General features: G+C 37.6%; 1 protein-coding gene across 3 annotated transcripts in view; it reads left to right on the top strand.

Annotated features, from left to right (window-relative positions):
* BRINP3 (BMP/retinoic acid inducible neural specific 3) overlaps positions 1–10834 on the top strand; it is a 406709-nt gene extending 395875 nt beyond the window's left edge. For all 3 annotated transcript variants that reach the window (XM_037014585.2, XM_037014587.2, XM_037014586.2), the window contains exon 8: positions 9382–10834. In XM_037014585.2, coding sequence (XP_036870480.1) covers positions 9382–10498 — 1117 coding nt within the window. In that variant the 3' untranslated portion in view covers positions 10499–10834. The remainder of the gene's footprint in view (positions 1–9381) is intronic.
* The last annotated feature ends 1974 nt before the right edge of the window (positions 10835–12808 follow it).

The following is a 12808-nucleotide window of genomic DNA, read 5'->3' as shown; positions in this document are numbered from 1 at the left end:
ATTATCCCCTAAAATCTTTTTTAGAAATTATTTTCAAAATGCAAACTTGCTTCTTGATCCATAAGGAGTTTCTAAAACCCTTGAATCGCTCCAAGTCATTGTACTTCTTATGCCAGTGGCTTATTTACTACCGTGCCCTTCCCTGGTTTCTTCTATTCTTCCATAATCTGTAGTTCCTTCACTTTAACTTCTTTCTCTTTCTCTCCTTCCTTATCCCTGTCGTCCCTTCTTTCTCCCTTTCTTTCTTACCTCTTTTATTTAGTAAATATTTATTGAAGTGCAATTATGTTGATGTCAGGAACAATGATTTGATTAAAATATTTGATACAAGTGTTTTGATAACAATATTCTATAAAAAGGAGAAAAGACCTACCTGTCAGTAGTTCTTTAAACATTGCATCCTGTGCCCTTAGCCCTACTAGACACTGACTTTAAATGTTCAAAAAAAATTTTTTTTTAAGTTCTAAAAATATAGAAAAAGCAATTAAATTTTACTTCTGGGGGGAAAAAAAGCTATGTAATCTTTTGGGTAAGTGACAAATCCATATACAATCTTGATAATTGCTCCATTCTCTATTTCTGATTGCTGCTTTCACTAAGATTTTACAAGGAGCAAAGAAAAGACTGGTTATTGAATTTTCCTTTTCCTTTAAAAATCTATTCCCTACTTGTGAAATACAGTAAAATGGTCAAAAGTTAGGTAGTCAGGGCTAAAACAAGAAGCAGCAAGGGGAGAACCCCCACATGCTAGCTCTCCGATCCCAGGGCGCAGGGGCTTTGGCAGTGTGCAGGGTCAGCAATATGCCTGCCTCACAGGTTGAAACTCACAAAGTGATGCATCTTCGGGGATGTGAGAAGTGCTGTGGAAGACTGAACGCTGACAGAGACACTGCTTTTCTAAAGTCTCCAAATGATTCTTTATCCAGGGCCCTAGTTTTTGTGAGTTCTGCCTTTAGCCTTAGGTCGACTTACTTCATTTTTTTTTTTTTGTCCTTATCATGATTAGGGCTTACAGTGAGAGATAAATTGGCCCAGGGAATCTATATTTTGATTCCAGGGAAGAAAATATAATCTAGATAGGATTTCTACTCTTTATGTATGATAGATATAAATAGAAGTACAGAAAAGAAAGAGAGAAGGGGGGAGGAAGAGAGAAAGGAATAGAGCATGAAAGAGAAAAGAGAGTGAGAAAGAAACAGGAGGGAAGGAAGACAGGGAGGGTGGGAAGGAAGAAAGGCAAGAGGGAGAGAGACTAATTGACTAAGGAAGAAAAACTGATGGAATAAATATGTCAGCAACTGCAGACAAGGAAGCAGTACTGATTTTTACATTCTGAGACTGAATACAGAAAGAATCAATCAGGTTACTTTATAAACCAGAAAAAGGAAATTGTTTTAAAATTATTTTTATTTTTTTGAAGAACATTATGTTTACTAGGCTCTCCCTTCCCCCCAAATCCCCCCCACAAACCCCATTACAGTCACTGTCCTTCAGCATAGTAAGATGTTGTAGAATCACTACTTGTCTTCTCTGTGTTGCAAATCCCTCCCGTTTCCCCCACCCCCCACATTATACTTGCTAATCATAGTCCCCCCTTTCTTCTTCCCCACCCTTATCCCTCCCTACACTCCCATTGTCCCCAGTCTCTTTCCCTTTGGTAACTGTTAGTCCCTTCTTGGGTTCTGTGATTCTGCTGCTATTTATTTCCTTTAGTTTTTCCTTTGTTCTTATACTCCACAGATGAGTGAAATCATTTGGTATTTGTTTTTCTCCGCCTGGCTTATTTCACTGAGCATAATACCCTCTAGTTCCATCGATCTTGTTGCAAATGGTAGGATTTGTTTTCTTCTTATGGCTGAATAATATTCCGTTGTGTATATGTACCACATTTTCTTTATCCATTCATCTACTGATGGACACTTATGTTGCTTCTATTTCTTGGCTATTGTAAATAGTGCTGTGATAAACATAGGGGTGCATTTGTCTTTTTCAAACTGAAGTGCTGCATCCTTAGGGTAAATTCCTAGAACTGGAATTCCTGGGTCAAATGGTAAGTCTATTTTGAGCATTTTGAGGAACCTCCATATTGTTTACCACAATGGTTGAACTAATTTACATTCACACCAACAGTGTAGAAAGGTTCCCCTTTCTCCTCAACCTTGCCAACATTTCTTCCTGTTTGTCTTTTGGATGGTGGCCATCCTCACTGGTGTGAGGTGATATCTCATTGTGGTTTTAATTTGCATTTCTCTGATAACTAGCGATGTGGAGCATCTTTTCATGTGTCTGTGGGCCATCTGAATTTCTTCTTTGGAGAACTGTCTGCTCAGCTCCTCTGCCCATTTTTTAATTGGATTATTTGCTTTTTGTTTGTTGAGGAGCGTGAGCTCTTTATATATTTTGGATGTCAAGCCTTTATTGGATCTGTCATTTACGAAAATATTCTCCCATACTATAGGGTACCTTTTTGTTCTATTGATGGTGTCCTTTGCTGTACAGAAGCTTTTCAGCTTGATATAGTCCCACTTGATCATTTATGCTTTTGTTTTCCTTGCCCTGGGAGATATGTTCATGAAGAAGTCACTAATGTTCACATCCAAGAGATTTTTGCCTATGTTTTTTTTCTAAGAGTTTTATGGTTTCATGACTTACATTCAGATCTTTGATCCATTTTGAGTTTACTTTTGTGTATGGGGTTAGATAGTGATCCAGTTTCATTCTCTTACATGTAGCTATAAAGTTCTGCCAGCACCATCTGTTGAAGAGACTGTCATTTCCCAATTCTATGTCCATGGCTCCTTTATAGAATATTAATTGACCATATATGTTTGGGTTAATGTCTGGAGTCTCTAATCTGTTCCATTGGTCTGCGGCTCTGTTCTGGTGCCAGTACCAAATTGTCTTGATTACTACAGCTTTGTAATAGATTTTGAAGTTGGGGAGTGAGATCCCCGCCACTTTATTCTTCTTTCTCAGGATTGCTTTGGCTATTCGGGGTCCTTGTTGTTTCCATATGAGTTTTTGAACTATTTGTTCCAGTTGGTTGAAGAATGTTGTTGGTAATTTGATAGGGATTGCATCAAATCTGTATATTGGTTTGGGCAGGATGGCCATTTTGACAATATTAATTCTTCCTGGCCAAGAGCATGGGATGAGTTTCCATTTGTTAGTGTCCTCTTTAACTTCTCTTAAGAGTGTCTTATAGTTTTCAGGGTATAGATCTTTCACTTCTTTGGTTAGGTTTATTCCTAGGTATTTTATTCTTTTTGATGCAATTGTGAATGGAATTGTTTTCCTGATTTCTCTTTCTACTGGCTCATTGTTAGTGTATAGGAAAGCCACAGATTTCTGTATGTTAATTTTGTATCCTGCAACTTTGCTGTATTCCATTATGAGTTCTAGTAGTTTTAGAGTGGAGTCTTTAGTGATTTTTATGTACAATATCAAGTCATCTACAAATAGTGACAGTTTAACTTCTTCTTTGCCAATCTGGATTCCTTGTATTTCCTTGTTTTGTCTAATTGCTGTGGGTAGGACCTACAATAGTATGCTAAATAACAGTGGGGAGAGTAGGCATCCCTGTCTTGTTCCCGATCTCAGAGGAAAAGCTTTCAGCTTCTCACTGTTCAGTATGATGTTGGCTGTGGGTTTATCATATATGGCATTTATTATGTTGAGGTACTTGCCCTCTATACCCATTTTGCTGAGAGTTTTATCATGAATGGATGTTGAATTTTGTCGAATGCTTTTTCAGCATCTTTGGAGATGATCATGTGTTTTATTTCCTTCTTTTTGTTGATGTGGTGAATGATGTTGATGGACTTTCGAATGTTGTACCATCCTTGCATCCCTGGGGTAAATCCCACTTGGTCATGGTGTATGATCCTTTTGATATATTTTTTAATTCAGCTTGCTAATATTTTGTTGAGTATTTTTGTATCTACATTCATCAGGGATATTGGTCTGTAATTTTCTTTTTTGGTGGGGTCTTTGCCTGGTTTTGGTATTATGGTGATGTTGGCTTCATGGAATGAATTTGGGAGTATTGCCTCCTCTTCTATTTTTTGGAAAGTTTTAAGGAGAATGGGTATTACATCTTCTCTGTATGTCTGATAAAATTCCGAGGTAAATCCATCTGGCCCAGGGGAGTTTTTCTTGGGTAGTTTTTTGATTACCACTTCAATTTCTTTGCTGATAATTGATTTGTTTAGATTTTGTGTTTCTTCCTTGGTCACTCTTGGAAGGTTGTATTTTTCTAGGAAGTTGTCCATTTCTTCTAGGTTTTCCAGTTTCTTTGCATATAGGTTTTCATAGTAGTCCCTAATAATTCTTTGTATTTCTGTTGGGTCCCTTGTGATGTTTCCTTTCTCATTTCTGATTCTATTGATGTGTGTTGATTCTCTTTTCTCTTTGTAAGTCTGGCTAGAGGCTCTTCTATTTTGTTTATTTTCTCAAAGAACCAGCTCTTGGTTTCATTGATTTTTTCTATTGTTTTATTCTTCTCAATTTTGTTTATTTCTTCTCTGATTTTTATTATGTCCCTCCTTCTGCTGACTTTAGGCCTCATTTCTTCTTCTTTTTCCAATTTTAATAGTTGTGATGTTTGACTATTCATTTCAGTTTGTTCTTCCTTCTTTAAATATGCCTGGATTGCTATATACTTTCTTCTTAAGACTGCTTTCGCTGCATCCCACAGAAATTGGGGCTTTGTGTTGTTGTTGTCATTTGTTTCCGTATATTGCTGGATCTCCATTTTAATTTGGTCATTGATCCATTGATTATTTAGGAGCATGTTGTTATGCCTCCATGTGTTTGTGAGCCTTTTTGCTTTCTTGGTACAATTTATATCTAGTTTTATACCTTTGTGGTGTGAAAAGTTGTTTGGTAGGATTTCAATCTTTTTGAATTTACTGAGGCTCTTTTTGTGGGCTAGTATGTGGTCTATTCTGGAGAATGTTCCATGTGCACTTGAGAAGAATGTGTATCCTGTTGCTTTTGGATGTAGAGTTCTGTAGATGTCTATTAGGTCCATCTGTTCTAGTGTGTTGTTCAGTGCCTCTGTGTCCTTACTTATTTTCTGTCTGGTGGATCTGTCCTTTGGAGTGAGTGGTGTGTTGAAGTCTCCTAAAATGAATGCATTGCAGTCTATTTCCTCCTTTAGTTCTGTTAGTATTTGTTTCACATATGCTGGTGCTCCTGTGTTGGGTGCATATATATTTATAATGGTTATATCCTCTTGTTGGACTGAGCCCTTTATGATTATGTAATATCCTTCTTTATCTCTTGTTACTTTCTTTGTTTTGAAGTCTATTTTGTCTGATACTAGTACTGCAACACCTGCTTTTTTTTCCCTATTGTTTGCATGAAATATGTTTATCCATCCCTTGACTTTTAGTCTGTGCATGTCTTTGGATTTGAGGTGAGTCTCTTGTAAGCAGCATATAGATGGGTCTTGTTTTTTTATCCATTCAGTGACTCTATATCTTTTGATTGGTGCATTCAGTCCATTTATATTTAGGGTGATTATCAAGAGGTATGTACTTATTGCCATTTCAGGCTTTAGATTCGTGGTTACCAAAGGTTCCAGGTTACTTTCCTTACTATCTAAGAGTCTAACTTAACTCACTTAGAACACAATCTAAAGGTTCTTTTCTATGTCTCCTCCTTTTTCTTCCTCCTTCATTCTTTACATATTAGGTATCAGATTCTATACTTTTTCTCTATCCCTTGTTTGGCTTTGGGGATAGTCAATTTAATTTTGCATTTGCCTTGCAATCAGCTGCTCCACCCTCCCTACCATGATATTACTACCTCTGGTGACAGCTATCCAACCCTCAGAACACTTCCATCTATATCAATTCCTCCAAAATAGACTGCAGAGATGGTTTGTGGGAGGTAAACTCTCTCAGCTTTTGCTTATCTGGAAATTGTTTAATCCCTCCTTCAAATTTAAATGATAATCTCGCCAGATAAAGTAGTCTTGGTTCCAGGCCCTTCTGCTTCATGATATTAAATACATCATGCCACTCCCTTCTGGCCTGTAAGGTTTCTGCTGGGAAGTCTGTTGTTAGTCTGATGGGCTTTCATTTGTATGTGATCTTAGTTCTGCCTCTGGCTACTTTTAACTGTCTGTCCTTATCCTTGATCTTTCCCATTTTAATTACTATGTGTTTTGGTGTTGTCTTCCTTGGGTCCCTTATGTTGGGGGATCTGTGGATCTTCATGGCCTGAGATACTATCTCCTTCCCCAGATTGGGGAAGTTTTCAGCAACTACCTCCTCAGAGACACTTTCTATCCCTTTCTCTCTCTCTTCTTCTTCTTCTGGTATCTCTCTAACGCAAATATTGTTCCACTTGGATTGGTCACACAGTTCTCTCAATATTCTTTTATTTTTAGAGATCCTTTTTACTCTCTGTGCCTCAGCTTCTTTGTATTTCTCTTCTCTAGTTTATTTTTTTGTCTCCTCCACCGTATCCAACCTGCTTTTAATACCCTCCATCATGTTCTTTAACGACTGGATCTCTGACCTGAATTCATTCCTGAGTTCATGGATGTCCTTCTGTACCTCCATTAGAATGTTGATGATTTTTATTTTGAACTCCCCTTCAGGAAGAGTCACCAGGTCCATATCATTTAAATCTTTCTCGGGAGTTGTATTAACAATTTTACTCTGGACAAGGTTCCTTTGGTGTTTCGTGTTTGTATATGGCGCCCTCTAGTGTCCAGAAGCTCTATTCCAGAGCTGCTGAGCCCCTGAAGCAATGTCAGGGGTTGCAGGGGAGCGGTACTGGGGGTAGGAAAGAGCTGTTCCCCCCCTCCTGCCTCCTGTGCCTGTCTCCACTGCCTAAGATAATGGGCCAGGCACACAGGTATAAGTTTTTGTCCCAGAGCAGTCGCATATGGATCCCTACTTTCCACAAGCAACCAGAATACAAGTCTCCCCAGGAGCTCTGCCTGTATTAACTTTCCAACCCAGTAGTCATGGGAGTCTCATGAAAGCACCATGAAATGTAGGTTTGTGCTCCCAGCACAGATCTTCGGAGCTTGGTATTCAGCAGCCCCAAGCCTTCCACTCCCTCCCTGTTCCATTTCTCTCCCTCCCGCCTGTGAGCTGGGGTGGTGGAGGGGCTCAGGTCCCGCAGAGCCACAGCTCTCATACGTTACCTGTTCGCTGAGGTCTGCTCTTTCCTCCAGGTGTGTGCAGTCTGACACGTCCTCTTTCCTGTCGCTCTCTCAGGATTAGTTACGCCAATTAAATTTTCCAATTGTATTCAATTTTAGGAGGAAGCCTCTGTCTCTCCTCTCATGCTGCCATGTTTAATCTACCAAAAGGAAATTTTTTGCACATTTATTCTCTAGAAAAAAAAAAAACAAGGAATCCGAGCAAGAGGAGGAGAAATACTCATAGATACATACATGACTCACCACTCACAACGTGGCTGTTTCACGGTCCTTGGGTGCACTCCTGGGAGAGGTTTTCTGATTAACTTATTTTCAGAGTATCTAGGGAAAGGCAGTAATGAATTTAACAAGCTTACATTTTCAATCAGTGTTTTCAGTGTGAGAAATAATTATGAGGAAAATGTTTTATGTTTTGGTTTGTTTTTGTTTGTGTTTTTTCATTTTCTTCTGAGTCTCTAGAAAACAGTTACATTATGGGAAGCTGGGAAAGAAAGGCTTTTTATGTATTGAATTGTGCAAATATCAAAGTATACGTTGTGTGACTCCACTTACTGTGACTTTGGAGCTAGGTCTTCACAATTGTATTAAATGTGTGATTTACAGATTTAAATTACACTTAAAAATACACTTACTGAGAAAATGTTCCTTTAGTTCATCTATTCATTTGATTCAATATTCAGTAAATATTAAAGGGCTGTGATATCTTGGCATTCTACCAGGCACTGTAAATACAGCCAAAACAAAAGCCTACTGTGTTCTTGAATGCTGGATATAAATGTAATTGGATAAAAGGTGTATATACAAGTAAGCACACAATAATACAAAGTATTAATTGGAAATCATTATGAAGAAAAGTAAGTAAGTTAGAAGTTATTCAAATTATTTTGGAAAACAGGGGAGAGCTTATTTATTAACAAAAAAAAACAGTGTTACATTACAAGGAAGAAAGAATGAACATATAACATAGATAAATAGGTCAAATATTGTTCTGAATATATTAAATTATTTTTATTAATTACTTACACAGATTAATACCTATATTTTACCAGTATTCAGCATATAAATTCTTAAAGATGGCAGAATTCTGAAGGACTGAATACAATATATACATTTTCAGAAAACTTTATGTATTCTAATGAACAAAAATGGCATAAGAGTACCAAAAGTAGATTTAATTTTTGAGTATCTACTATGACACACACAACATGCAATACTCTAAACACATGCATACAGGTTGAGCTATTTCTCACAGGAACTCAATAAGGAAGATATTATTATTCCCGTTTTTAACACAAGACACCTGCACGCATGGAAGCCCTTCACTTATTCCATGATCATGTAGCTAGAATGAGAAAGTAACATGATGAAAACAAAGAACTATCTGATTATACAACTACACATTATTTTACTTCATTTCTCCTTCATTATTTTACTGAAATTTTAAACACACCCACAGAGTTTGAATATATGGAAAAACAGGAAAAGTGAGATCTTAAATTTGCATCTTGATTAGGCTGTATTCTGGGGATAAATAAGGAATCTGTTAATGATTCAAGTCAAACACATTAAACTAACACTCAGCCCTTATTAAAAGAATTTGCAGTTGGTTTTAACCAGATTTTTCCAAAAATTTTCTTGAGCAGGTTGTAAGAAGAAAATCAAACACACCTTTATAGTATTTTCCCTCTCAGTGGGTACTTGTTCTTTTAATGTTGATAAAACCTTAGGCTTTAAGCACATTGATTGACAATTTAGAGTTGTTTGTTTTTCTTCAATGTTTATTTTACTTTCTTTTTAGGTTTCCTGCAACATTGGAACTCTATGAAGTTAGGAATAAATGAATAACAATCATCACTTATACATTCTAGTTCTACTCTACATATTTTATGATTAAACCACTTTTATTGGGTATCATTTCAAAACACAAGCCAACTTGATTATATTGACAATCAGCTTTCACATGCAGTGCTAGTAGGATGACATGCCATCTCTGCAGAAGGTATGTCATGCAGTATTCCAGGCAAATCAAGTATTATCTGCCAATACCTAATCTTGTGCCTTGATGGACAAATACATATATATGTAGTCACTTATTAACTATATAGTTCTTTTATCTCAGACACACACACACACACACACACACACACACACACACAAATCTTTGTTATTTATAAATCCGTTTTATTTTGTATTTCTAGAACCTCAACCTACTGGCTCACTCGCATCCAGTCCTTTCTCTACTGCAATGAGAACGGCCTGCTGGGCAGCTTTTCTGAGGAGACGCACTCTTGCACGTGCCCGAACGACCAGGTGGTCTGCACAGCCTTCCTGCCCTGCACCGTGGGCGACGCGTCTGCCTGCCTAACCTGCGCCCCGGACAACCGCACCCGCTGCGGCACCTGCAACGCTGGCCACATGCTGAGCCAGGGGCTGTGCAAGCCTGAGGTCGCCGAGTCCACGGACCACTATATTGGCTTTGAGACCGACCTGCAAGACCTCGAGATGAAATACCTGTTGCAGAAAACGGACAGACGAATTGAAGTCCACGCGATTTTTATCAGCAATGACATGCGCCTCAATAGCTGGTTTGACCCCTCCTGGCGTAAGCGGATGCTCCTCACCTTGAAGAGTAATAAGTACAAGTCAAGTCTGGTCCATATGATCCTGGGTCTCTCTTTACAGATTTGCTTAACTAAAAACAGCACCTTGGAGCCAGTGCTGGCTGTGTACATCAATCCCTTTGGAGGCAGCCACTCTGAGAGCTGGTTTATGCCTGTGAATGAAAACAGCTTTCCAGACTGGGAGCGGACTAAGCTGGACCTACCCCTGCAGTGCTATAACTGGTCGCTAACTCTGGGGAACAAATGGAAGACATTTTTTGAGACAGTGCACATCTACCTGAGGAGTCGCATCAAGTCAAACGGCCCCAATGGCAATGAGAGCATTTACTATGAACCTCTGGAATTTATTGACCCTTCCCGGAACCTGGGTTATATGAAAATCAATAACATTCAAGTGTTTGGCTACAGCATGCACTTTGACCCTGAAGCAATTCGGGACCTGATTTTGCAGCTGGACTACCCCTATACTCAGGGATCCCAGGACTCAGCACTTTTGCAACTTCTAGAGATCAGAGACCGTGTAAATAAACTCTCCCCACCCGGTCAGCGTCGTCTAGATCTTTTCTCTTGCTTGCTTCGTCATAGACTCAAGCTGTCTACTAGCGAGGTGGTGAGGATCCAATCTGCTCTGCAGGCGTTTAATGCCAAATTGCCAAACACAATGGATTATGACACGACCAAATTATGTAGTTAACCGTAAATGTCAAGCACAACCCAAAATCTTGAAGGAGTTTTTACAGTGCTTTTGTGGAACAGTTTATGTTTGGAGGAGTAAATTTAAATTGTCTTTTCAATATCTGTCTTATATCAGTCAATAACATTGGATGGCAATTTACACACATGAACTTGCTGACAATGAATATATTATACTGCAATTTTGGTTTATGAATGAAATAAATACTGACAACAGTCTAGAAGACATTCTACTTTTTACAATAAATTTCATTTGTAATTTTATATGTTCCGTGGCAATGCTTTTGTGCATTACATCCTCTAGAGGGAACATAAAAAGATACCAATAAAATTTTGTAGCTGAACAGTTATTAAAAAGAAGTGCTGTGGGATTCCTTTTTTCCATGATATAAGTTCTATTTTGATATAGCTTGTTAGAATCTGGGGAAAATTCATCAAGACTTTATTGGAAACATTTGAAGGTCCCTTTCAACAGGCTTTAAGAGAAACCCAGTTAGCATTCAGCTGTATATTCATGGTTAATAATGTAATGGCATTAGTGTGTTTATTACCTAAAGATGCCATCATTATTAAAATAAACAAATGATTTCCCAACTAAATATCAGAACATTTTGGTAAACATAGAGAAAAGCTGATGTGATTATAAGCACGTCGTGGAGCAAACAAACCCTTAATTTCCTTAGCAACTTGTTTTGTCATTCTGTTTCTGCAATCTAATAACCAATAATCAGTATACCTTACACAATCACACAATCATTTCATTTCAAGTCCTGAGAACCTATTTGTTCCAGCACTTTACCAATGTCAATAAAGTAACATTCGTAGAATTCACTAATGGTAATGATTGGTATAAAACAGGTGATCAAATAATTAATTCAAATATAAATAAGCATTTTTTTCTCTCAGAGAAACTACTTTTACTAAAATATATTTGAAGAGCAAACCCTTTCAATATAAAACTAATATTTCAAATTTTTCAATTGAGATTTAAGTTAGCATATTACCACCAATATGTAATATCAAATACATAGTTAGGGCCTTTTTCTAGGAATATAAATTGCATTTTTGTTTAGATATATGGATGTATCCATAAAGTGTGGCCACCAGCTTTTCTACTGAGATCATGAAGTCATTTTTTCAGTAGACAGAGAAACAAACCCATGATATGAATTAAAAGACAAGACTGACGGCAAAAACATTGCATAGCCATTCTGGATTCTTGTACTGACTGTTTTGGATTCCAAAGCATTTTAAGAAGTAGTTCAGACACAAATACTTATTCAATCTACTATAAGCAAGGCATTGCTCTTCTATCCAAGCATATAGGTAGCTGACTTTATTTATTTATCTGATTTTTTTTATTACTTTCTGCTCTTGTAAGTAATTCTATAGAAAATACATAGTTACTGAACACTACTTTTCTGATATTGCAACAGATATACTTTTCATTTAATTCTGACAACACTAGGTGATAGATTATTATTCCCTTTTTCCTGGTGGAAAAAAAAAGAAAGGCTCAAAGTGGTTTGTCAAATTCCCCAAGATCCCAAACCAAGAGTTGAAAGACCAAGATTCCAAACACAGACTTTTCTGGAATGAATCTGTCCTCTCTGCACTGCACCACCACTGAGCTTTAAATGAACCATCCAGTTTCTGCATTTAGTCTCATTACATGCAAAGGCTTATGACAAAACAGAATTCATTTATGAAATCGAGGTTTAAGTAACTATAAAACACATACCTTCACAGTATACCTGAAAAGTTAAATAAAACCAGAATGTATCATCCAAAATCAAATATCCGTAGAAGGACCAAGCTTATCAAATATAGACAATATGTTTCAAAAGACATATTCTGTAAAATTATTATCACTAGGACTTTTTCCTAAAGAGTTTTGGAGGCCCAGGCACACAGAGCCTCTGAGACCCAGAAATCACCTGAGGAACCTTTGTGGTCACCAATGGACTCTGAATGACAATCATTCCTGGAACTTAATGAAATTGTCAGCAATGCTGTATCTTTTATTTCTCAGCTCCCTCATCCCTGGAGGGCTTATGAGAGAAGAGCCTACAGCCTCAGGTAAGGAAGTATATAACTAAGGTTCTGTCCTGGGACTTCATGTGCTTGGCATGTCTTAGCAGAGAAGTACTGTTGGATAGGATCAAATTATCCTAGTTCCAGTTGTCTTGGTAACACTGAGTTCTTTATATGTCCAAGTCAGTTTTGCCCCTGAAAGTGGAGAATTAATATGAATGCCTTTTTCTGAATGTTGTGCCTGGATAACATGAATACAATACAAACAAATATACTA

This window comes from Manis javanica, chromosome 14 (genome assembly GCF_040802235.1).
Source record: "Manis javanica isolate MJ-LG chromosome 14, MJ_LKY, whole genome shotgun sequence".
NCBI lineage: Eukaryota > Metazoa > Chordata > Mammalia > Pholidota > Manidae > Manis > Manis javanica.
The sequence above is the reverse complement of the archived record's forward strand: the minus strand, read 5'-3'. Positions and strand labels throughout refer to the sequence as shown.